This window comes from Sebastes fasciatus, chromosome 10 (assembly GCF_043250625.1).
Source record: "Sebastes fasciatus isolate fSebFas1 chromosome 10, fSebFas1.pri, whole genome shotgun sequence".
NCBI classification, from domain to species: domain Eukaryota; kingdom Metazoa; phylum Chordata; class Actinopteri; order Perciformes; family Sebastidae; genus Sebastes; species Sebastes fasciatus.
In genome coordinates, this window is record NC_133804.1 from 34383518 (window position 1) to 34410372 (window position 26855).

At 40.1% G+C, this 26855-nt stretch overlaps 2 protein-coding genes across 3 annotated transcripts in view; both read left to right on the plus strand.

The window, feature by feature from the left end:
* The window catches only part of mgat4b (alpha-1,3-mannosyl-glycoprotein 4-beta-N-acetylglucosaminyltransferase B), an 80513-nt gene extending 54188 nt beyond the window's left edge, over positions 1-26325 (plus strand). The window contains exons 8-17 of the mRNA XM_074649557.1: positions 1465-1540; positions 4603-4717; positions 13280-13410; positions 14061-14168; positions 17211-17404; positions 17982-18060; positions 18410-18497; positions 22244-22356; positions 24396-25459; positions 25490-26325. Of these exons, the coding sequence (XP_074505658.1) occupies positions 1465-1540; positions 4603-4717; positions 13280-13410; positions 14061-14168; positions 17211-17404; positions 17982-18060; positions 18410-18497; positions 22244-22356; positions 24396-24419 (928 nt within the window). The 3' untranslated portion in view covers positions 24420-25459; positions 25490-26325. The remainder of the gene's footprint in view (positions 1-1464; positions 1541-4602; positions 4718-13279; positions 13411-14060; positions 14169-17210; positions 17405-17981; positions 18061-18409; positions 18498-22243; positions 22357-24395; positions 25460-25489) is intronic.
* LOC141775831 (uncharacterized) lies at positions 7016-11208 on the plus strand. 2 transcript variants are annotated; one of them, XM_074649559.1, is made up of 2 exons: positions 7016-7672; positions 7769-11208. In XM_074649559.1, exons 1-2 carry the CDS (start codon positions 7031-7033, stop codon positions 7940-7942), a joined length of 816 nt encoding a protein of 271 aa, XP_074505660.1. In that variant the 5' UTR covers positions 7016-7030; the 3' UTR covers positions 7943-11208. The 2 variants fall into 2 exon arrangements, with proteins under 2 accessions (XP_074505660.1, XP_074505659.1); XM_074649558.1 differs by having other exon boundaries at positions 7016-11208.
* Positions 26326-26855: the final 530 nt, after the last annotated feature.

Genomic DNA, 26855 nt, shown 5'->3' on the forward strand with positions numbered 1-26855 from the left:
TAGTCTTTGTGCTACTGGGTTAGTCTTTGTGCTACTGGGTTAGTCTTTGTGCTACTGGGTTAGTCTTTGTGCTACTGGGTTAGTCTTTGTGTTACTGGGTTAGTCTTTGTGTTACTGGGTTAGTCTTTGTGCTACTGGGTTAGTCTTGGTGCTACTGGGTTAGTCTTTGTGTTACTGGGTTAGTCTTTGTGCTACTGGGTTAGTCTTTGTGTTACTGGGTTAGTCTTTGTGTTAATTGGTTAGTCTTTGTGTTATTGGGTTAGTCTTTGTGCTACTGGGTTAGTCTTTGTGTTACTGGGTTAGTCTTTGTGTTACTGGGTTAGTCTTTGTGTTACTGGGTTAGTCTTTGTGCTACTGGGTTAGTCTTTGTGTTACTGGGTTAGTCTTTGTGCTACTGGGTTAGTCTTGGTGCTACTGGGTTAGTCTTTGTGTTACTGGGTTAGTCTTTGTGCTACTGGGTTAGTCTTGGTGCTACTGGGTTAGTCTTTGTGTTACTGGGTTAGTCTTGGTGCTACTGGGTTAGTCTTTGTGTTACTGGGTTAGTCTTTGTGTTACTGGGTTAGTCTTTGTGTTACTGGGTTAGTCTTTGTGTTACTGGGTTAGTCTTTGTGCTACTGGGTTAGTCTTTGTGTTACTGGGTTAGTCTTTGTGCTACTGGGTTAGTCTTGGTGTTACTGAGTTAGTCTTTGTGTTACTGGGTTAGTCTTTGTGTTACTGGGTTAGTCTTTGTGTTACTGGGTTAGTCTTTGTGTTACTGGGTTAGTCTTGGTGCTACTGGGTTAGTCTTTGTGTTACTGGGTTAGTCTTTGTGCTACTGGGTTAGTCTTTGTGTTACTGGGTTAGTCTTTGTGTTACTGGGTTAGTCTTGGTGCTACTGGGTTAGTCTTTGTGTTACTGGGTTAGTCTTGGTGCTACTGGGTTAGTCTTTGTGTTACTGGGTTAGTCTTTGTGTTACTGGGTTAGTCTTTGTGCTACTGGGTTAGTCTTTGTGTTACTGGGTTAGTCTTTGTGTTACTGGGTTAGTCTTGGTGCTACTGGGTTAGTCTTTGTGTTACTGGGTTAGTCTTTGTGTTACTGGGTTAGTCTTGGTGTTACTGGGTTAGTCTTTGTGCTACTGGGTTAGTCTTTGTGTTACTGGGTTAGTCTTGGTGTTACTGGGTTAGTCTTTGTGTTACTGGGTTAGTCTTTGTGCTACTGGGTTAGTCTTTGTGCTACTGGGTTAGTCTTTGTGTTACTGGGTTAGCCTTTAATAATTCTCAATAATTTATCGGTTATAGGTCTGATATATATATACATGTATGTATATATATATATATAAAATAAAAAGTTTAAAACTATTGAGATATTATTTATAAGCCATGTCAGCCAGCCCTGTGAGAGGGATTATTTTTATGAGTCTATACATTGTTTTTTAGGAAAATCCCACTCATTCTCCTCCTCTTCTCTCCTCCTCCTCTTCCTCAGGTGGAGGACGAAGCAGAACCTGGACTACTGTTACCTGATGATGTACGCTCAGTCTAAAGGAACTTACTACGTCCAGGTAGGAGAGAAAACCCTGTCACAATAAAAGCTTTCCGGCGGCTAAAAGGACGTAATAAATCCTCTTTTAATGTGAAACATCGGCAGGAAGTGTTCACTGAGTTTAACAGAAAAACAGTTAAAGTAAAAGCACCTGAATTAGTGATTAGTGTTTCAACATATGTCTAAAAAGAAAAAAGACGTGATTACGTTCAAGTGGCGGCGCCCCCTAGAGGTCTTAGGTCGTAGGAATCATGACTCTTGTCTGTCAGGAGCAAAAGAGGAAGTCAGGTGATGATTTTATAGAAACAATAAACAACAGACTTTTAAATAAAGATTAAATATTAGTGTAAAATTAGTTAATTCATGTCAGTATAAATCACTCCCATAAATATTATCGAACATGTGACCTCGGTGTTCTCAGCGCTACGACCCTGACCTGACAGCGTGTACGATACGAACCTCTCACCATATGAATAAATAGATAAACAACATGATGATGAAGTCGGCGGTTCCACCTGATGTCACTGTACTGACTAATAAATCATTCAACAAATAAAAACTGTCTCTGATGTAATCCTCCTCCTGCTGCTGCTGGAGGAACGAGGCTGATGAAACTGTTGCATTGTGGGTAGAGTGACGGGGACGTTAATGGTGGTGTCTCTGTGGCTTCATCACACGAGTCTTTGTTCCCTTTAAAGATGAAAAGCAGAAGAAACAGACGGCGGACTCAGAGAGAAACTCTGTGGATCAGGTGTTGAACTGAGTTCACCTGTTGAAGGTTAATAAAGACAGAAATCTCTCACATGATGACGGATTATATTCACCTTCCAAATAAAAATATGATCTGAGAGAGAGAGAATATAAAACATCACAGCTTTAATCAGCTCCTCTTCCTCTACCATCATCACCATCACGGCATTATGCTCTCATAAACAGAGACATCACATTTCAATCTCACTATATTCTTACCAATAACAAAATAATAGCCAAATATTAAAATTAAAATAAGATAAATTAGCTTTGTGTCAGTTTTTATTTTAAATGTGTTTAAATGTGTTAAATATCCAAACATTATTTGTTATGTATCCAAAACGAATTAGTAAAATATCTAAATATTATTAGTAAAATATCCAAAAATTATTAGTAAAATATCCAAAACTAATAAATAAAATATCTGAAAAACTGTGTTAAATATCTGAAAATTATTCCAAAACTATACAAAAAAGAATTTGTTAAATATCTGGAAAATTATTAGTAAAATAGTCAAAAAATATTAGTAAAATATGCAAAAAGAATTAGTAAAATATCTGGAAAAACATGTTTTAAATATTCAAAAACTATTTGTAAAATATCCACAAAGAATTAGTAAAACATCTGAAAAATATGTTTTAAATATTAAGAAAATATTTGTAAAATATCCAAAAATAATTAGTAAAATATCTGAAAAGAAATTGTTTAATATCTGATAATTATTTGTAAATTATCCAAAAAAAATTGTAAAATATCTGAAAAATATCTCATATTTACTTTTCTGTAAAAATGTTCAAAGCCTGATTTATTAACTTTCCTTTAAATTCTAACAGAAATCTACAAAACAACGAACAGTGGTGTCTGGTGCAGGTTTTTAAAAAGGAAAATGGCAAAAACATATTGAACCAATCAGTGACGAGATTAAAAAATGAATCCAGACAGGTGATGTCATTAGTGGGCGTGGCCTCTGATGACTTCTGGAGATAAAAATAAACTCTTGAATTCAGCGTTTTCTCAGCTCCACAGTTCCAGGAAGGTTTTCAGTGATTCTCTGTCTGGATGTGTGACTCTTAATGTGAAGGCCTGCTGTGATCTGCAGCTGAACGCCGTTCTCCTCGCCGTCGTCTCTGCTGGAGCTTCAGCTGCTCCCACGCCGAGCGTTTTGACAGGAGCACAGCGCCAGACTCCATGTTCTGACACCTAAACTCCCTCTGAACTCTGCACAGTTCTTCCTCGGTGGTGTGTAGTGATGGGAGGAGGAGGGGAGGAGGTGGTGATTACTCCATATCGACTCCCCGTGACAATAGTGGAGGATGCAAATGTCTGTCAGGAAGCTGGATAACTTTGGTTCCTTAAATAATTAATTAACTAACGAATCCTCGATGATGGAAAACTATCACTAACTGATCACTAACTGGACGCCGCTTGTGATTTTTCCCAGGAATGTCGCCAAAGACGCCCAGTTCATAATACTGCAAATTATTAGTAGAATATATGAAAATGATCAGTAAAATATCTCAAAATGATTAATAAAATATCCAAAAATTATTAGTAAAATATCCAAAAAGAATTAGTAAAATATCAAAAATGTATTAGTAAAATATTATTATTTAATACAAACTTAAAACTACTGAAAAAGAATCAACTCTGTAAACTACAACCGCTCAGACTCACTATACTACCGCAGGTTGAGCTGAGGCAGGAACCCTAACTCCCTTATGTCGTGTTTTCTACAGGGTTTTGTGAGACTGTGGGTGATGTTGATGGTGGTGATGGTAGGGAGGTGGTGGTGATGATGGTGATGATGGTTATGATACCCTGAAAGAAAATATTGTCCATTTTAAAGTTAAATGCATCAATCTGGAGCACTTTGAGAGCAAAATGAAGAGGATAGATCTATGAAGAGCTCTGTGTTCTAGTAAACAGTTTTGTGCTCTATTTCTACTCAACTACATCTCAGAGGTTCTACTTTTTACTCCACTGCACCTGTCTCTCTCTCTGTCTCTTTCTCTGTCTGTCTCTCTCTCTGTCTGTCTCTCTCTCTCTCTCTCTCTCTCTCTCTCTCTCTCTCTCTCTCTCTCTCTTTCTCTGTCTGTCTCTCTCTCTGTCTGTCTCTCTCTCTCTCTCTCTCTCTCTCTCTCTCTCTCTCTCTCTCTCTCTCTCTCTCTCTCTCTCTCTCTGTCTCTCTCTCTCTCTCTCTCTCTCTTTCTCTGTCTGTCTCTCTCTCTGTCTGTCTCTCTCTCTCTCTCTCTCTCTCTCTCTCTCTCTCTCTCTCTCTCTCTCTCTCTCTGTCTCTCTCTCTCTGTCTCTCTCTCCGTCTGTCTCTCTCAGCTGGAGGACGATATAGTCGCTCGTCCGAACTACTTCACCACCATGAAGAACTTTGCGTTGCAGCAGCCGTCGGAGGAGTGGATGATCCTGGAGTTCTCTCAGCTCGGCTTCATCGGTGAGTCAACCATCACATTAATAATAATAATCCATAACTCTATGAATGGGTTTCCTGCTGGTTGGACACCATCTTTGTCATTTGAGTGACAAGTGAAGGTGGCAACAGAGTCAGAGTGCTCTGGACTTCATGTGGACCTTTCAGCCAATGAGAGGAGAGTACGGTCTCCAGGTGTGAGGTATACATAAATGAGGACAGGTTTACTGTTGAGCTGTTTTTACTCATTTGTGCTCAGAATGAAGAGATCTACTGAGGATAAAGACCTATGTTAAAGTTCTCAAAGATCTCTTTTTGCGGCTCCTGTCGCGTTAAGTGTTTGAAGTTTCATTGTCTGTAGTGATCGCTCTTTTCTTTCTTTGTTCAGTCATAGTAATTGTTCACTTGCAACGCTGGCAGAGACCAGAAAGAACAGTATGTTGAAGGGTGAGTCTGTTGTTAGCTCCACCTGCCCTCTCTGGAGGACCAACCACTGCTGGGTGATGGAAAACTGTAACCAACTGGACGCCACTTGTGATTTTTCCCGGGAATGTCGCCAGTTCGTGATACTGCAAATTATTAGTAAAATATCTGAAAATTATCAGTAAAATATCTGAAAAGTATTAATAAAATATTCTAATATTATTAGTAAAATATCCAAAAAATTAATAGTAAAATATTCAAAAATGGTCAAGAAAATATATAAAAAATATTAGTAAAATATCCAAAAATTATCTGTAAAATATCCGAAAAGTATTATTAGAATATCAGAAATTTATTAATAAATTATCTGAAAAATATTAGTAAAATATCCAAAAATTATCAGTAATATATCCAAAAAGTATTATTAAAATACCCCCCCAAAAATGTTAAATATCCGGAAAATTATTAGCAAAATATCAAAAAAATAATTAGTAAAATATCGGAAAAAAAGTTAAATATCTGGAAAAGTATTAGTAAAATATTCGAAAATGATCAGTAAAATATCTGGAAAAAATGTGTTAAGTGTCTGCAAAAGATTATTAGATTTTCTCTTCTGAAAAAATGCTCAATAAATCCTGAACTAATTAAATTTCCTCTAAATTAAACCAAAATCTGCAAACCAACAAACAGTGGTGTCTGGTGCAGGTTTTTAAAAAAGGAAAAAGACTAAAATATTTAACCAATCAGTGACGTTCAGCACTACAAACACCAACTGATAGACACTATTGATTTCCATCGTGTTAGCTCATAGATAGTGACTTACAGACATTTAATAATGAAAATCTTCCAGCTTGACCAGCTGGTTGTTTTCACATGCACAAAAAAACTTGAAAATTTGCAAAATACAGCTACAATGACTATATTAGATTCTGTCTTGACAGGCAGTGGAATAAGTTTAAAGGTAACAACCACAAGTTAAAAAAGGTCACGTTATGGCTCATGGGAAATTATTTGTATTTAAGTTTTCTGGATGTTTGACTTGGAGTCAGAGAGTCAGGATGGCGCGGAGCCGCTGGAGCTGGAAACTAAACTGAGCTCCAGCAGATTAGTCGAAGCGTCGGCCTCCGTCTGATCCGCTCTCTAATTATTCTGCCAAGGCTAATCAATGAGCGGCGTCCTCCTGGATCCAATCAGCCGACGCCGACATGTGGAACGCAGGAGTTACTCTCCTGGAAACACCAGCTGATCAAGTCAGATTTCTCCTCAGAACTATTTCCAGCTCTGACAGATGGAGTCCGGACCGGCGGGCAGAGAGACAGAAATCAGAACGGCCAGAGGTCCGATCGGCCAAACATTTCTTATTGATTAGATATTTCTGATCTGGAACAGCTGAAACCAAGACATGTGTCTCTGACGGGAAACTTTACTTCCAATATAGCAGACATCTGTGTCTGAAGATTCACAGTCGATAAACTTCCTGAAAAACCTGGTAAATAGAGCTGCAACGATCAATCCATCAACAGGAAATTAATCAACAACTATTTTAATAATCGATCATTTTGAGTAGTCTTTATACCCCCGCGACAACGTGGTGTCCGTCCTTCTGTCCGTCTATCTGTCCCTCCGTCTTTCAGTCCTTCTTCGTTAAAGGCTTTCACAGTCTCTAAGATTTGTTGGCTCAACCGCTCGAAAGAGCTTGGTAACGATGACACTTGATCCACGGTGCTGTAAATATTGTAGTCACCCTAGTCGATTGTTAACGTTAAACTAATTAACCTAATGTTAAATTAACCAAATGTTAAATTAACTGTGATGACATCACTGTTTTTTTTTTTGTTTTTTTTGGGGGGCATTTTTCCAATTTATTGAGAGGACAGTGGATAGAGTCTTGGAAAGGGGGGAGAGAGAGAGTGGATGCGGAAAGGGCCACAGGCCAGATTCGAACCTGGGCCGCCGCGGCCAGGACCAAGCCTTGAAGAAGAGATGGAGCATGAAGCTGTAGTGTTACAGGAAGAGATGGAGCAGGAAGCTGTAGTGTTACAGGAAGAGATGGAGCAGAAAGCTGTAGTGTTACAGGAAGAGATGGAGCAGAAAGCTGTAGTGTTACAGGAAGAGATGGAGCAGGAAGCTGTAGTGTTACAGGAAGAGATGGAGCAGGAAGCTGTGGTGTTACAGGAAGAGATGGAGCAGAAAGCTGTGGTGTTACAGGAAGAGATGGAGCAGGAAGCTGTGGTGTTACAGGAAGAGATGGAGCAGGAAGCTGTAGTGTTACAGGAAGAGATGGAGCAGGAAGCTGTAGTGTTACAGGAAGAGATGGAGCAGGAAGCTGTGGTGTTACAGGAAGAGATGGAGCAGGAAGCTGTAGTGTTACAGGAAGAGATGGAGCAGGAAGCTGTGGTGTTACAGGAAGAGATGGAGCAGGAAGCTGTAGTGTTACAGGAAGAGATGGAGCAGGAAGCTGTAGTGTTACAGGAAGAGACGGAGCAGAAAGCTGTGGTGTTACAGGAAGAGATGGAGCAGGAAGCTGTGGTGAAACAGGAAGCACAGCAGGAAGCTGTGGTGTTACAGGAAGAGACGGAGCAGAAAGCTGTAGTGTTACAGGAAGAGATGGAGCAGGAAGCTGTGGTGTTACAGGAAGCACAGCAGGAAGAGGTAGTGGGAGAAAAGGAGGTGGAGAAGAAGGAGAAAAGAAGAAGAGTGACTGTGACAATTGAGCTCTTGTTGGAGAAGAGTAGCTCCCTCTTCCTCCCCCCTTCACCTCCCTCCTCATCTACCTCACCTTCCTGTCTCAACCGCCCCCTCACCCCCATCACCCATCATCATTAAGAAAACTTCAATCTATCATATTTCAGTAAGGGGTTTCTCCTGGTGTTCAGGTTTCTCCAACAAAATATATATTAAAATAAATAAAATAAAACTTAATTAAAAATAAAATAAACAGTCAAATAAAATGTCAATACGTCTGCCTCTCTGAATAAATGTATACAGTATAAATACAACTATATGACATTATGGTGGCTATAAAGTAGAAGTACTGGTATCTGTTTAAGTTGTGATTTCAACAACACTGAAGCTGATCAATAAAAGGATCAATGTTACGTAATTAAAGATGCTCCAGATAGTGTTTTAGACGCTGGTTAACAACATGAGACGGTTCTGTAATAAACTGATATTTTGCAGTAAAAACCATGTGACCTTCATGACTGACGGGCTCATGATGAAATGCATATGACAAATAAACTTGAAACTTGAAACTTGATTATTCACGTTTGCCTTGTTTTAATAAAAACAAACACTAATTCTTCTGTTTCCAGCTTCTCAAATGTGAATATTTGCTGGTTTTCGTTGTCGTCTGTGACAGTAAACTGATAACATTTGTTAATTTATTAGTAATAATGTTGAGGTTTGGACTGTTGGTTCTTTTTTCACTTATTTTTCAGACATTTTTCACATATTTTATTAATACTTTTTTGATTTTTTTTCCATATTTTCAGATACTTTCAGACATTTTTCACAATTTTTTCATATGTTTTTCTAATGATTTTTGGAAACTTCAGATATATCTTTTGGACATTTTTCACGATTTCTTTCATCTATTTTACTTACTTTTATTTTTTAATAATCTTGTCACATTTCCCTAAATATTTTTTCACTGATTTTTGGGAAATTGTTCACTAATTTTGTCACATATTTTTCTAATGTTTTTGGATATATTTCACATATTTTTAGGACATTTTTTTCACATATTTAATAATCATTTTCGGACACATATTTTCATATTCACATATTTAATGTATTAGTAATAATGCTGAGGTTTGGACTGTTGGTCGGACTAAACAAACATAGTGAAGGTGTCAGTTTGGGCTCTGGGTCACTGTGACGACATTTCTTACTATTTTCACTATTTTTGCAAACCAATCGATTAATGGAGAAAATAATCAGCAGATTAATCCATAATGAGAAAACGTCTTCGTCATGATTTCAGAGTGTAGAGCAGCGTATAATTAATCCTTTAATAAACTGCTTTAATCGTCTTATAAAACATGAGTTGTTTTGCAGTGATGAGATGAAAACATTATTGGTGATAACTGATCAGTGTGAACTCTCTCCGCCTCGTCTCTCTGCTCGAGGCGTCGCTTCCTCCATCAGAAGAAATTAAACATTTGAAGTGTGAATTATTGATTTGACTAACTGCAGCGGAGAAAACAATCAATTATGTCTTTATGTGTGTTATATGCTCTCCGCTGCTGAAACCCGCGGGGACGCTGATTTATTTTTAGAGGCTCAGCTGATTTAATTTGATTATTAAATAAATGTGACCAGAGCAGAAGATTTTTATAGCTGGAAAATAAGATCCTATTTCAGTTGATTTGAAGAGAAACGCTCAGATGTGATTCTCCTGGTGTGTGAGGCTGATGAAACTGTTGCATTGTGGGTATCCTGACAGTGAAGTTAATGGAGGAGTGTGTGTTCGTCGCACGTTCTTTGTTCTTTATAAAGAGACAAACTGTGTCGGACAGCAAACGGTCCAACGTCCTCCAGATCAACTCAATATTAATATAATAATATTAATATTTAAATTGTATATTATTGTTTGATTTCAAGCAACGGGAGACTTGAGAGATTTACATTTTTTTAATCTTTGGCTGAAATTTCAGGTGTGTCAGATGATTATTTATAAACCAGAATCAGGTTTATTGACAAGTTTTCACATACAAGTTTTTAATGTATACATTTTACATATTTATATTTGCCTTGGTGTTTTTCTGTGCATACCGGTCAAAATAACATAATGAAAAATCTGATGAAAAATATCTGAAAATGATTATTAAAATATCTGAAAATGATTATTAAAATATCTGAAAATGATTAGTAAAATATCTGAAAATGATTATTAAAATATCTGAAAATGATTAGTAAAATATGTGAAAAAATTCATGAGAAATATCTCAAAACTATCTCAGAATCTCTAAACATCAGATTTTATAAACTCTTCATATGTTTCATGTCTAAAAATACTTATTTTAATACTAAATACTCAAGTACTGTGCAAAAGTGCACTGCGAGCGATGGCCTGCGAGCCGAGCGGCGGCTGCTTTAATAGATTCATCAGAGTGAAACTGACTCAGTGAGTTAAATCAGACGGAGAGCAGAGAGCTGCAGGGCCGTTCTCTAATTCAACTGTTCAGATCTGAATTTCCATTTGCTAAGTTTAGCTTTCAGCCTCGTTCACGTCTGCAGGGTCTCGTTTCCTTTATTCATCCGGCCCTTCGGAGGCTGAAATGTCCAGACACATCAGGGTGGACCTGAAGGGGGCGGGAGAAGAGCTGAGCTCCATGTTGGACTTTTAATTCAGCCGGTCCAGTGAGACGCTCTGTTCAGTTCAGTTTGTGACCTTTAATCCCGGAGAAGGTTTCCCTAGCTGCTCCACCAGATAAATGTGAAGACAGTACAGATTATTAAAGGTTATTTCAGACGCTTCCTGCACTTAAAGTCCGTTAATGAAACTCTCCGAGTTCAATCATCACAACAAAACATCAACAACTGTGTTAGAAGAAGTATTCACATCCTTTACTTCAGTAAAAGTAACTAAACCACAGTATAGAAATACTCCGTAACTAGTAAAAGTCCCGCAATTCTACTTGAGTAAAAGTATATAAGTATTATCAACTAAATGTATTACTGTAGTATCAAAAGTAAAGGTACTCACTATGCCAAGTTTCAGAGTGTTAATGAAAAATATCCCCCAAAAATCTGAAAATTATTAGTAAAATATGTGGAAAAACATGAAAAATGCCTGAAAATTGTTTTAAAATATCCAAAAAACGTATTAATAAAATATGTAAAAGAAAATAGTGAAAAATGTTCGACAATTATTTAAAAAATATCCCGAAAATGTCCAAAAGTGTCTAGTTCAATATGTAAAAGAAAAATACTTAGTACTGAACTGTAGTATCAGAAGTAAAAGTACTCACTATGCCAAGTTTCAGAGTGTTAATGAAAAATATCACAAAAATATCTGAAAATTATTAGTTAAATATGTAAAAGAAATACTGAACACTCCAAAACGTGTTTGAAAAATATCCCAAAAATGATTAGACAAATATGTAAAAAGATGAACTGAACTGTATGAATCAAAAGTAAAAATACTCACTATGCCAAGTTTCAGAGTGTTTGTGAAAAATAAAAAAAATAACCTAAAAAATGTCTGAAAATTATTTTTAAAAAAAACAAAAATGATTAGTTAAATATGTAAAAAACAATGACATAGTCCTGAACTGTAGTATCAACTGTAGAACTCACTTTGCCAAGTTTCAGAGTGTTTTACTGTACATGGAGCCTTCAAGGTCCCGAAAGATAATTGTTTTTTATTATTTGTACACAGTTTGTTATTATTGTATGCAACAAGATTTTACTGAATAGTTCTCTGTCATTTGTTGATTATCATTTATTATTATGATGTTTACGATTTTGTAAACAATTGACTAAATAACTAGTGACATAAAAATGAAAAGGTACTCTCTGTAAATCTTTGTTGTTCTACTTTATCAAACTCTTTTATTTATTGATTATGAGTTCATATTTGCTGCCAGTTTCACCACAAACATCACTGATGTGTTTGATCACTGTTCTGTAATCATATATATATATACTGGAAAAACAAAGTTTGGAAACTTGTGTTTGATGAATTATTTCTCTGTTGTTACAGTGCTAATGGTCATTGTATTTTACATCGTTGGAAAGCCTGTTTATTTACCTTCACAATGATGTCACAGTTGTAAGGATCATGCATTTGTGGGATGAGCAGCACAGCTGATGATGTGGGGAGCGCCCAAGAAAAATTTGCCAAAATGCTCCGTCAATGGTAAACAGTGTATTCTCCTGTTGGAATTGACTCTTGTTTTGAGTTGTTTGGTGGATTGGATGATTGAACTCTCTATCAGTAACAAGGAACAAACAAGACATATTGGCTATTTTACACTTTATTCATTTAATACACCGTCAGGAGCCTCAGTAGCGGGGAGGAAGATCCATACGCAGCCACAACAGCCTGGCACCTCCTCCTCATGCTGGTCACCAACCTGGTCACACGTTGCTGTGGGATGGCGTTCCATTCCTCAACCAGGATTGGTTGCAGGTCAGCCAGCGTGGTTGTGTTGGTCACTCTAACACGTACAGCACGCCCAAGCTGATCCCACAAGTGTTCATTTGGGTTGAGGTCTGGACTCTTGGAAGGCCGTTCCATTCTCTGTACTCCCACATTGTGGAGGTAGTCTGTGATAACCCTGGCTCTGTGGGGGGGGGCGTTGTCATCTTGGAGGATGAAGTTAGGTGCCAGATTGTGGAGATATGGGATCGCCACTGGCTGCAGAATCTCATCCCGATATCTCCCTGCATTGAGATGGCCTTCAATGATGACAAGCCTTGTTTTGCCAGTGAGGGAGATGCCGCCCCACACCATGACACTGCCCCCACCAAAAGCTGTTACTCCATCGGTGCAACAATCAGCATAGCGTTCTCCACGTCGTCTCCATACTTTGACCCTGCCATCCAGCTTTGGCAGACAGAACCTGGACTCATCACTGAACATGACATTCCCCCACATGTTCAGGTTCCATTGTCTGTGTTGGAGACACCAGCGCCAATGGGCCTGACGGTGAAGGGCAGTCATTGCAGGCTTCCTGGTAGCCTTATGAGAATACACTGTTTACCTTTGGCTGAGCATTTTGGCAAATTTTTCTTGGGCGCTACCCACATAATCAGCTGTGCTGCTCATCCCACAAATGCATGATCCTTACAAGTTGGACATCATTGTGAAGGTAAATAAACAGGCTTTCCAACGATGTAAAATACAATGACCACTAGCACTGTAACAACAGAGAAATAATCCACCAAACACAAGTTTCCAAACTTTGTTTTTCCAGTTTATATATATAATCATATTAATTTCTGAATGATGTCATTTCTTTCAGGCGAACCTAAAATAATAAACTATTCAATCTGTTATTAAGTATCACAGTCCTGGTTATTCTGAAGAAGAAAAGAGTGTAATGTTTGAAGCTGATGAGAGACTTTGAGATGTGGCCCCGACTTCGCAGTCGTTTCTGTGTGAAATCTGAATTAATAAACGAGAGTTTGATCCAGCGTCTGGTTCTCTGACAGGTAAGATGTTCAAGTCGTTGGACCTGTCGCTCATCGTGGAGTTCATGCTGATGTTCTACAAAGACAAACCCATCGACTGGCTGCTGGACCACATCATGTGGGTCAAGGTGTGCAACCCCGAGAAGGACGCGGTGAGTAGCTGTTATTACGTTCATCTATCGGACCCTTTTTACCCTGAAGAGCAAATATCTGAACCACCAGCTGATTAACACACACCTGAGCCTGAACCGTGGACTACTGGAACACACACTGGATGTTCTCTGATGGATGTTTTGTTGTGTTGTACTGAAGGATTTAAAAAGTGTATTTATTTATATACACCGATCAGCCATAACATTCAGACCACTGACAGGTGAAGTGAATAACATTGATTATCTGGTTACCATGGCACCTGGCAGTGGGGGGGATACATTAGACAGCAGGTGAACATTTTGAGCTTTGTGTTGGAAGCAGAAGAAATGGGCCAGCGTAAGGATGTGAGCGACTTTGACGAGGGCCAGATAGTGCTGGCTAGACGACTGGGTCAGAGCATCTCCAGAACTGCAGCTCTTGTGGGATGTTCCCAGTCTGCAGTGGTCAGGACCGACCAAAAGTGGTCCAAGGAAGGAGAACCGGTGAACCGGCGACAGGGTCAGACCCGAGGCTCATTGGTGCACGTGGGGAGCGAAGGCTGGCCCGTGTTGTCTGATCCAATAGAAGAGCTACTGGAGCTCAAACTGCTGAAGGAGTTAATGTTGATGTTGATGGCTGATCGGTGTGTGTGTTTGTGTATCTCTATCAGAAACACTGCGACAGACAGAAAGCAAACCTGAGGATTCGCTTCAAACCGTCTCTCTTCCAACATGTCGGCACACACTCGTCTCTGGCTGGAAAAATACAGAAACTCAAGGTAACCAATGAGTGTGTGTGTGTGTGTGTGTGTGTGTGTGTGTGTGTGTGTGTGTGTGTGTGTGTGTGTAGGGCTGTCGCAATAAGGGCACTATTGAAATACCGCGGTAATGACAAACCAACCGCCACGACCTCTATGTTGTTTTTTTATTCTTTGCAATGGGAGCGCTGCGTATTTACTTTATGCTACAAACGCCAGCAGCGTGACGAGGTGCTATTCTGCGCTGAGTGCCAAAAAATCTGAAATATATCTGAAAATTATTAGTAAAATAAACTGGAAAAAAAATAGTGAAAAATGTCCAAAAATTATTTGAAAAATATCCGAAAAATGTTTGAAAATGATCAGATAAAAATGTAAAAAAAAAGTCCGCTGTGTGTCTGCCCGGCGTAACGATAGCGAGTGTCCAACAAACAGTGTGTGTATTTGTGCTACATTAGCATCTCTAGCATTGCCGGAGGCTCCGTGCTCGCCGCCGTGGTAACTTTAGTGAGTTTCCAACAGACCGTGTGTGTGTGTGTTGGTGGTGAGTGTGAGGTTGTTGGTGGCGTTCTAGCTGTGATCGTAGGTGTAGCAGTGTGTGGACACTTTATTTGTCGGTGAATAAATGCTACTAAACTACAACTCCTCCGCTCAAACGAGCCGGAGAGACCGGAGCCGACTTCCTGTATCCTGCAACTCCAGCTCCGCCTCTTAAGGTGGGCTGTTAAGGTGGACCAGCTATTCTCCTTAAAGAGACGAGCCGCTCCTCTGAGCCGCTCAGCTTTTGAGTTAATTGTTAATATTTATTTTAACCGTTTTAATCGATAGCATTAATCAGTTAAAATGCTTAATGTTGGTTAACGGTTAAACGATCTATTACTGACATCCCTAAAAGCAATGCTGTGCAGTTCCTCATAAAGTGGGACACCTGGTCACCCTAAACTACAGCGGGAAGAAAACCTCGCTTCACAGTCGTGCACTACCTCAACCTCCACCTCCACCTCCACCTCCACCTCCACCTCAACCTCCACCTCCACCTAAACCTCAACCTCCACCTCCACCTCCACCTCAACCTCCACCTCCACCTCCACCTCAACCTCCACCTCCACCTCCACCTCCACCTCCACCTCAACCTCCACCTCCACCTCAACCTCCACCTCCACCTCCACCTCCACCTCCACCTCCACCTCAACCTCCACCTCCACCTCAACCTCCACCTCCACCTCCACCTCAACCTCCACCTCCACCTCAACCTCCACCTCCACCTCCACCTCCACCTCCACCTCAACCTCCACCTCCACCTCCACCTCCACCTCCACCTCAACCTCCACCTCCACCTCAACCTCCACCTCCACCTCCACCTCCACCTAAACCTCCACCTCCACCTCCACCTCAACCTCCACCTCCACCTAAACCTCCACCTCCACCTCCACCTCAACCTCCACCTCAACCTCCACCTCCACCTCCACCTCAACCTCCACCTCCACCTCAACCTCAACCTCCACCTCAACCTCCACCTCAACCTCCACCTCCACCTCGTACACTTCTGTACATACAGGACACAATATTTATTTACAAATCTGAGCTGCAGGATGGGATGGTCCAATGTGAACGTCTTCTCTCAGATATACGGCTGAGTGATATATTAGATCTTTCTGCAGCAGACTGGTTGAACTGGTTGAACTGGTTGCACTGGTTGAAGTGGTTGAACTGGTTGAACTGGTTGAACTGGTTGAAGTGGTTGAACTGAACTGGTTGAACTGGTCGGCTGTCAGAGTAAAGTTCCCTGAGGTTCATAGGAAGTTCAGTCTGGCGTCTCTGGAGAGATGAAGATTGAAAGCCTCTGCAGCCTCAGACACAAGCGGCCGTATCTCACAGCGGTTGGCAGCTTCACTTCCTGCCAGCAGCAGCAGCGTCTCGCCTCGCTTCTGATTACTGCGTTCAGAGAGCGATGGATATTAGCCCCGCCGACTGCTGCCGCAGTCTGCTCCAATCAATCGGATATTGATCGGTCCGTCCCGGTCCAGCGCCTCCTTGATGTGGAGATTGAACCGGGGAGGCCGGCCTGCATGGGGCCGTGTTCAGATGGAGGCTAAACACAGCTATTACCCTCCAGAACTGAACGCTCGCCGCGCTTCAGTCAGAAAATCAGCCCCAAGGTTTAAAAATCAAAGTTAGATTGAAAGAATTAAAGTGGGATTTATTCGTCTGTAGAGAGTCGAGAGATTTGTTCTAATGGGAGACACTTCTCTCTCCTGTAATAAGCTACGTCACCTCACCTCCACCTTTGTTACTGACAGTGAGCAGTAATCACTCTCAGGACCACAAGATGGCGGCTGTCAGGAAATATATACGACCTCTGGTGTGACCTCAGAGGATCAGCCCTACAAACACAAACGTCTGTCACCGAGTGATGAAGTTACACGATTGGTCGGCCGAGTGTTGGAGTTTCCTCATTGGTTGTTGCTCTTTCAAAATAAAAAGGCGGGAAAACTCCTTTATGCAAATGAGCCCGTCCGGCGTGACGCGTCCGGCTCACGAAACTTAGACCAAACTAGGTGATCTAGTTGTGAAATGAAACCAGATCCAGCAGTGGCGTCATCGCCTATTTCTCATTTTTCAGAAGCAGATTTGGTGGATTGTTTACATAGAAAAGAAAGTTTATGAGCAGGCCGCCATGTTGTTTCCTGTTTGAAACGGCGAGCAGAACACCAGGGACCAATGAGAGGGTATTCACCACTTGAACGGCCAGTTGAGTGGAGCAGTGCGTCCCCTAGCAAAGGACGCATATTATCAAGAAGTGAAAGTCAATTGGTCGTTCCATTGCAGCATCAGCGCCATTTTGGACTGAAAGACGTCAGTAAAACGTCCGCCTACAAAGAGCCGTACAAAAGTACAACGAAATCATTTCTATTGTCATATTCTACTGAACAATAAATTATAATAAATATGCCAAGCGTTTTCAGTCCAGTTCAGGCTGTTGTCCAAAAAACGTACTCTTCATCATTAAGAAGCAGCTACAGCTTCATCAATCTACTGATAACTAACCTTTAACCCCACCAGGATAAGGACTTTGGGAAACAGACCCTCCATAAGGGTCACGCCAACCCGCTGGCGGAGGTGACGACCAGCCTGAAGACCTACCAGCACTTCACCCTGGAGAAGGCCTACCTGGGGGAGGACTTCTTCTGGGCCTTCACACCCGTAGCCGGGGACTTCATACGGATACGCTTCTTCACACCGGTCCGCATCGAGAGGTCGGTACCAGGGGGTCACAGGGTACAAGGTCAGAGGTTACTAGGGGTCACAGGGTACAAGGTCAGAGGTTACTAGGGGTCACAGGGTACAAGGTCAGAGGTTACTAGGGGTCACAGGGTACAAGGTCAGAGGTTACTAGGGGTCACAGGGTACAAGGTCAGAGGTTACTAGGGGTCACAGGGTACAAGGTCAGAGGTTACTAGGGGTCACAGGGTACAAGGTCAGAGGTTACTAGGGGTCACAGGGTACAAGGTCAGAGGTTACAAGGTCAGAGGTTACTAGGGGTCACAGGGTACAAGGTCAGAGGTTACTAGGGGTTACAGGGTACAAGGTCAGGGTTACTAGGGGTTACAGGGTACAAGGTCAGAGGTTACTAGGGGTTACAGGGTACAAGGTCAGAGGTTACTAGGGGTTACAGGGTGTGAGGGGTACCAGATGATACCAGGACCGGGTATTGGGATAGGGTACTGATTCAAATAAACATTTTTGATTATTTCATACATTATATATAATAAAATATATAATAAATATTCTATTCATATATTTTAAACCGACCTTTCCTTCTTTGTCCTTCAGGTATTTCTTTCGGAGCGGGAACATCGAACATCCGGGAGACAAACTCTTCAACACGTCGGTGGAGGTTCTGCCGTTCGACGTGAGTCTCTGAACCAGTTAACTTTACTTTAGTGGAGTGACGGATCGCTGCCTCCTCCTCCTCCTCCTCCTCCTCTGTGGTCGACGATGAGACGAAGGCTGATGAAGACTGAGAGATTTCTAGGTTGTAGCGGCTCAGAGTTAAAGCTAGAGTGAAGATACTGGTATCATAGTATGACTGAAGAGCTCAGTGCAATACAGCAGAGAAATAGAGAATGTAAAGGTCTCACGGGGCTGAAGGAGTTAATACATGATGTTTGTACAGAACAAACTTTAATTGGACATTATGAAGTGTTTTTATTATAGAGTATAATTCATAGTGAACATGAGGTTGTTTGTGTGTTTTCCAGAATATTCAGGCAGATAAAGAGGCGTTGACAGAAGGGAGGGAGAAAACACCAAAGTACCATCGGACAGAAGACGGATTCATCCGGATAGGTGAGTGACGACACACAGAGAGGCTGTCTGGTCCTTTTTCTGTTTTGGTGCTTCTATATTTGTGGACTCTGACTGATCTAAACCCTAAAACCAGGTGTTGATCTTCAGACGGCCCTTTAAAGGTCCCATATTGTAAAAAGTGAGATTTTCATGTCTTTTATATTATAAAGCAGGTTCAAGTGCTTTATAAATACTGTTAAACTATCAAAACACTAAAAACAATATACGGAGAAACACACACAGCCCGTATTCAGAAACTGTGCGTTTGAAACAAGCCGTCAGGATTTCTGTCCATTTGTGATGTCACAAATATACAATATAAAGACCATTACACGGATTTAAACGTTAAACATTCTAACTGTGTCCCAGTTTGTTTCCTGTTGGAGTGGATGTGAATAACATCAGCTGACAGGAAGTAAACATGGACCCAAACTGTTGCCTAGCAACGCAATTCTGTTGAAATGTGCTAAAACAGAGCGTTTCAGACAGAGGGTGAATACAGGTATATATTCAGGCAGACAGGATGAGGAAAATAATGTTTTTTTTTAACATTACAGCATGTAAACATGTTCTAGTAGAAACACTAAATACAAGTAAGAACCTGAAAATGAGTATGATATGGGACCTTTAAAGAACAGAGGAACAGAAAATATGTCCTCAGTCTGGAGTCTAATATCAGATCGGTTCTCACAAAGATACAGGACCACACACACACACACACACACACACACACACACACACACACACACACACTGAAGGGTTTATGGGACATTTACAAGTTGTTCCGATGACGTAAAGTTCACTGTTTTTGGTATAAAACTCATTTTATTTTACGACAGTTATAAAAGTTCTAAAAGCAGTAAAACAGCTTCCAGCAGCAGGTCGACACGGAGCTGCAGGATTGAACTTGATCAGATGATGTTGATGTTTGTGATGAACTGAAGGATGAAGAGTAAATCCTCCTTCTTAAAGAAATTAGTGGCTCTAAAACAAATGGATGGCGTTAACTTTGACAGCTCTAGTATATATAGTATATAGATATATCAACATGAAATAAAACCCAACGGTTCTCATACAGAACTTCAGCAGCTGGACTGATGAAGCAGAGTTACAGGATCAAAAAAACTCTAATTAAATAACAGTTTGACTTATTTTACAAATATTTAAGTTGTTTTAAGAGTTTTATACACAATCACTAAAAATATATACAAATATGATAGTTTTGACTTCTTGTTTTGATCATAGATAGTTTTTATTTATTGTTTTACTCATTTCACTTTAAATTCGTACATATTATTACATATTTGTCTGCTTAATACAGATGTTTCTTTATATTCTTTCACAAACTAGTGCTATAAATTAACTTATAATGTACTTTAGCACCATATGAATATTATGATATAATATTACATCCCAGGATAAACACGTTCAAACATGTGAGCCAGTTTAATCTGCAAATTCAGGGTTTGAAGAAGGAAGTAAAGAATTAAAGGAGGTTTTAAGAAACAGAGGATGTGGAGTTCAGGAGGAGATGAGGACACTTTTTAATGTGACATCATAAATTACCAGCAGCTCTTTATCTCCTTCATCAATATTTCAGAAGAGTCGGCGGATCGATCGTCCGGTTCTGCTTCACTCTATTAATCTGAGCTCGCTGCCTTCAGACGTCCTGCAGAGAAACACTTTATATTATCCCTTAAATCACCCTTAAATGTTTCCTTCAACACACAAATCTTCCTTTAAAAAAGCCTTAAAAGGCCTTAAAAGGCTGAGGGTTGGTTTCAGGGGATTAATCAGGATTTTATTCATTTATTTAGGATTATTAATATGAGAAGACCAATTAGATTTAAAACTCTGCAGTACTCCAGTGTTCTTTACAGTACTTCAACGTACAGTACAAGGTACAGTACAACATACAGTACAAGGTACAGTAGTACTACTGTAGGATTATTAATATTAGAAGACCGTTTAGATTTAAACAAAGTTCTCTGAATGAACCTGATCAATAACTCTGTTTAATATACATGTTTATTTATGGCTGTAGGAAAAGTACTTAAGAGTACTCACAGTACTGTAATGTACTACTTCACAGTACTCTAATGCACTCTAATGTACTTTACAGTCCTCTGAAGTACTCTACAGTACTCTAACGTCCTTTACAATACTCTAATGTACTCTACAGTACTTTAATGTACTCTACAGTGCTCTAATATATTTTACAGTACTCTAACATACTCTGCAGTACTCCCGTGTACTTTACAGTACTCCAACGTACAGTAGTATTACTATAGGATTATTAATATTAGAAGACCTTTTAGATTTAAACAAAGTCCACTGAATGAACCTGATCAATAACTCTGTTTAATATACTTATAATATATAATATACTTTTATATCTCGCTGTACTTTGGTCCTGACTGAAATATGTCAGGAAATACTGGATGTATATTGAGTCCCACGTTCATGTTCCCCAGAGGATGAATCCTCCTGAGTTTCTCTGTAGCGCCTTCATCAGGTCAACGTTTGAATTTGTCTAACACAGTACAATCTGTGTTTTCTGTGTTTTACTGTGTGTTTGTTATCGTCTGTGTTTTATTGTCCTCATCGTCTGTGTTTTATTGTCTTCATCATGTGTCTCTGTTTCTGAGAAAAGCTCTCAGGCAGTCTCTGGATATTGAATGAAAACCATAATACCCACAATAATAACAGATAATACTCCGTGATAAACAATAACAATAACCCCCGACGCTGCTCTTTGTTGGGATTACGGTCACACACTTGTACCTGGAAGCATCGCTGCCAGTAGGATAATCCCAGTAAATCCTCTGAGGGATTATTGCTCTGTTGAGGTGCAGAAACACCAAAAACCACCACTGAGCTGAAATCAGGCTGAACGGCGGCGGGAGGCCAGACGGGCTCCGACGGAGACGAGTGAACATTAGAATAACAACAGAAACAGCAGAACAGCCTCACAGAACCACAGGGGTCACTTAATGGACTTTAATGGGTCTCAATAACCATTAATAACCCCGTAAAGATGCACAAAGAGCATTCAAAACAAAACTTTAATTACTCACCTCCATCAACAAATCCCTTAAAAACCCTTAAAGACACCAACTCTCACTGCTGTCTTTAGATATGGACGTTATTTAAAGCCAGGGTTGCTAATGTCTATTTTAATTTTCTTTATATCCCGACAGCAAATCAATAAATCAAAAGCTCTGAGCAAAGAAATAAAGAAACAATGAAAAAATTACATTTCGTTTATGTTTAGTTTAGTTTAAATTTAGTTTACATTAAGTTTACATTTCGTTTATGTTTAGTTTAGTTTAAATTTAGTTTAGTTACATTTCATCTTTTTTTTTAGATTTTTTAAACATTATGATCAAAGTTCATCTTTATTATCAATATAAACATGCAGTTGTTTCCTCCTCGCTAGCTCGCTACAAACAGAAAGTATACAAACAACTACTCATATATTTTAAATCAGAATAGAATAAAACATTGAAATTGCAATTAAATAGAATAAAGTATAAACAAGTAGAACTAAATGATATTTACAACAAAGATGAATAGTTCTGTCCATATACAGAAGAAACCGACCTGTGAGACAAACTACACGCAGTCCATCAACACCGCTCTTATTGTTTTGGGTTTTAAAAGTGGTCGCAATGCATTCTGGGAAACCGGTGTGGTGATTGTCCATCAGGTTTATTGATCTCATTGATCTTCTTCATCTCTTCTAGGAGCGTTCAAGAACGGGATCACGGAGGGGGAGGTGGACCCCACCTTCGGGCCCCTGGAGGCCATGCGTCTCTCGGTGTTGACGGACTCGCCGGTCTGGGTGATCCTCAGCGAGGTGAGACCGCCTGGACCGGAACCACATTAAAACCAGAGTGACCCACAACAACTCCTGTTCTTATCTATGATGAAGAGAGTCAAAGAAGAAAGGGGTCCTTGAGGAGGTTTCTGAGGGCACTAAGGGTTTGAGTTCATGGGTTCCTGCAGAGGTTCTAGAGGTTTCATTGAGGGTTAAAGGAGTTCTTGAAGAGGTTCAAAGGGTTCTAAGCATCCAGGAGGGGAAGTCTCTAGGAATGCCATTCTAGTGTGTAATAGGATTTCAAGGTATTTGGGGGGAGGGTACAAGGGGTCTTGAAGAGGTTTCAGTGGTCCCAGGCATCCCTGGCATCCTTGATAATCAGAGGGTGTTATGGGAGATTCTAAGAGGGCTTGAAACTGAAGTTTTGATGTTTGATGGGATTTCAGGCGTCCTTGAGGGGGTTCCTGATGGAACTTGAAAGAGATGCAGGAGATATGGAAATGCCTCCAGCGGTCTGAAAATGTTCCAGGGGATGTAAGGATGTCAGATATAAGAGACTTTCAAATAGACCCTTTTAGTGTCGCCGTCATGACGACGTCTCGGTGTTAGCTGGAGGCTAAACAAAGGAAAGACTGGAGGCTAACGCTAGCAGTGGGCTAAAGTTACACATCTAAAATGTTATCTTGCTGTGTTGTTGGCTGCCAGTTATGAAAAATATCCAAGAATTCTTAATAAAATATGTGAAAACAATTAGTGAAAAATGTATGAAGAATGTGAAGAATATCCCAAAAAACAGTGAAAAATCTTTTAAAATTCTTAAAAAAAAATTGTGAAAAATAGCTAAAAAATCGTATTAAAATATTTAAAAACACATTGTGAAAAAAGTCCGAAAAATTTGAAGAATATCCAAAGAAATTGTGAAAAATATCTAAAAATTCTTATTAAAATATGTAAAACAAAATTGTGAAAAATGTGAAGAATATCTAAAAACAATTGTGAAAAATGTCTGAAAATTCTTATTAAAATATGTGGAAAAATGTCAAAAAAATATGAAGAATATCCAAAAAATTGTGGAAAGTATCCAAAAATTCGTATTAAAATATGTGAAAACAATTAGTGAAAAAAGTCAGAAAGAATTGAGAAACATATCCCAAAATTCTTATTAGAATATGTGAAATACAATTAGTTAATTATTAGACCAGATTCTTGTCTTTTCAGTCATTATAATTATTTTCAAAAACAAACTTCAATCAAACAGTAGAATAAACAACTGGAACCTCTAAACATCTGGTTCATTCACAGACGTCCAACGACGTCAGAAAGCCCCAAAAACATAAAGTCCCAATTAACTGGAAGAATCAAATGATCAAAAATAGAAATAGTCCATTTTGTTCTGAGAGCTGATGTTAAAGGATTAGTTTCACTGCTCCAGAGAGACTGTGGCATGCAGAGTTCAGTGTGAACGCCTGACCTCTGACCTCTTACCTCTGACCTCCCTTTGAGGAGAAAGTCTCTCTCCATGTTAACCCTTTAAAGAATGTCCGGCTCAGAGAGGAAACACTGAATATCTCAACCAGTATCTACGTGTTCACACTGGATCATTTACCTGTATGCTGATCCTGGTTCTTACTGGATCATTTAGCTGTATGCTGATCCTGGTTCTTACTGGATCATTTACCTGTATGCTGATCCTGGTTCTTACTGGATCATTTACCTGTATGCTGATCCTGGTTCTTACTGGATCATTTACCTGTATGCTGATCCTGGTTCTTACTGGATCATTTAGCTGTATGCTGATCCTGGTTCTTACTGGATCATTTACCTGTATGCTGATCCAGGTTCACACTGGATCATTTACCTGTATGCTGATCCTGGTTCTTACTGGATCATTTACCTGTATGCTGATCCAGGTTCACACTGGATCATTTACCTGTATGCTGATCCTGGTTCTTACTGGATCATTTACCTGTATGCTGATCCTGGTTCTTACTGGATCATTTACCTGTATGCTGATCCTGGTTCTTACTGGTTCATACTGGTTTCTGTAAACTGGTTCCTGTGGTTTCGTCCTGCCTCAGATCTTCATAAAGAAAGCCGAGTGAAGCTCCTCTCCCCCTCAGCGATACCTCAGCGCCTCCGAGCGTCCAGCCGAGCTGACCCGGAGGCCCGTCGGCTGCCGTCCTGCTCCAGTCCCGCTCACCAGATCCACACCGCGGTGCCACAGCGCCGCCGTCTGGCCGGACCTCGCCGCTGCAGGACTGAACAGACCAGAGACTGGACCACGGATCACTCAGACAGAACCAAGCTGTCGATGCTGTAATTAAGAGTCTGTATTTATGTGTACATACAGGAAGGTAAATGTTAAACACTGGTAACGGTCGAGGCAGCGGGCGACAGCGCCGCCCGCGTCCACTGAAACTGCTGTTTCAAAGACTCAAAGGCCTCTTTCTGATCTGCAGACGGTCGGTCCGGACCTTTCTACCGACACTACCCCCCCCCACAGTAACCATGTATGTGCGTATATGCGTAGAGAAGTACACACTACCATAGGAATGCCCTATCAGTGTGTAGATGTGTGTCCGTCGTTGCTGCCCGTCCGACAGCGATCTGCCTTAAAACCGAGACCAACATCAGATTTACTTCAACCACAGACGAGCCCCGGACTGACCAAATGTAGCCACAACGAGTACCCACAATCCTTTGCTGCGACCTCGGACCTTCTTGAAACTACTGACGGTGACGGCTGGTATTTTACTTTTATAAGGAAGTATTTTAAAGTTGTTTTATTCTGAGTTTACTGAGGCCTTCTCACTGACTACTGCTCTGCTTCACAGTACTTTAATGTACTACTTCACAGTACTCCAATGTACTTTGCAGTATTTTAATGTACTTCACAGTACTTTAATGTACATCACTGTACTTTAATGTACTTCACAGGAGTTTCATGTACTTTACAGTACTCTAATGTACTCTGCAGTACTCTGATGTACTCTACAGTACTCTAATGTACTTTACAGTACTTTAATGTTCTCTACAGTACTCTAATGTACCCTAATGTACTTTACAGTACTCCAGTGTACTTTACAGTACTCTAACATACTTTGCAGTAATCCAACGTACAGTGGTACTACGGTACTTTACAGTATTTTACAGTACTCTACAGTACTCTAAGGTATTTTACAGTACTCTACAGTACTCTAGTTTCCTCTGCTGTACCCTGTTGTACTTTACTGTAGTATTTCCATCCAGACGTTCACATGTTTCCATCTTCAGTCTCTCATCGACGCGTTTGGTAATAAATAGTATAAATGATAAAATACTGTTGTTTAATTCTAACTTCTCTGTAGAGACGCCGTCTTCTTCCTCTCGTATTAATGTCGTCTCCTCGTGTTCCTTCAGATTATTCATTTGTTTTCTTTTCATACTTTGTTTGTTCCCTCGGTTCAATAATTGGTTCCCTCAAATGATGTCAATTATTATTGTTATGATCCTGAATAACGAGGTTTCACATCCAGAATCAGTAATAATACACTCGACATGCAGAATTCACATTAAGATATAACCAGTTAAACAGTTAAATTATGTTTTTATGTGACTTTCATTCATTTTTCAACCTAATTTAACCCCAAAAAACGAGTCACCTTCAAATCAACGAACCCATCGAGTCCTCAGTGATTCAAACGCACTGAATTATTCATTAAAGGGAACAAACAAAGTGATTCAAGAGAACAAAATGACTCATTTAAAGGAGCGATTCAGCAGAACATTTCCTCCAGAAGAAACTGGACTTTCATTCGGACGGAGAACCGACCCAACAGAACTCTGAACGGAGCGTCTTCAAGCTTCAGGAAACATCCCGAGTTTTCTTTTCTTTTCTTTGTAAGATGCACTGGAATGCATTAATATAATCTTGTGTTTGTCTTTTGTATCCTTTAGATAAACTCTATTTAAATGATCTCCAACGTCTATCCAATCTGTGACTTGTAATAAAGACAGAAATTTAAATGATTTTATTTATTTTTTGGGGCGGGGGTGTAGGTTTGTGTTGAAGGACTCGGGGAGGTGTTGGGGGGGGCAGATTTCTGTGAATGTCATCAGATTTCATCAAAGAGGAAATGATGAAATCCCGACATCACTCCTCTCTGGTACCGAGCTGATTAATCACAGGAGAAGATGTGAATTTATTTCAATTTCATGCAGAAAAAAAACGTGAGGTGACAGGAAGTGATCCTGAGAGGCTCTAAAAACTGTGCTCTTCACAATAAAAGTCTTCAATTTCACAAGTTGCAATCTAAATTTAGCAAGCAGATGCAGAGAAAATGTTCTTAATGACACAAACAATGTGGATGTTTGAACAGAGATAAAAACAGTAAATATCCGGGGGGGAGGGATAATTTGGGTCGAGGACATTGAAAAGCAGCTTCATGGTTCATCACAGTGAATAAAAGCAGCTTCATGGTTCATCACAGTGAATAAAAGCAGCTTCATGGTTCATCACAGTGAATAAAAGCAGCCTGTTGTTGAGGGGTCTGATGAGG

Coding starts and splice junctions, on each gene's coding strand:
- LOC141775831 (XM_074649558.1), top strand. CDS start 7,031: ATGCGGAAAGGGCCACAGGCCAGATTCGAACCTGGGCCGCCGCGGCCA.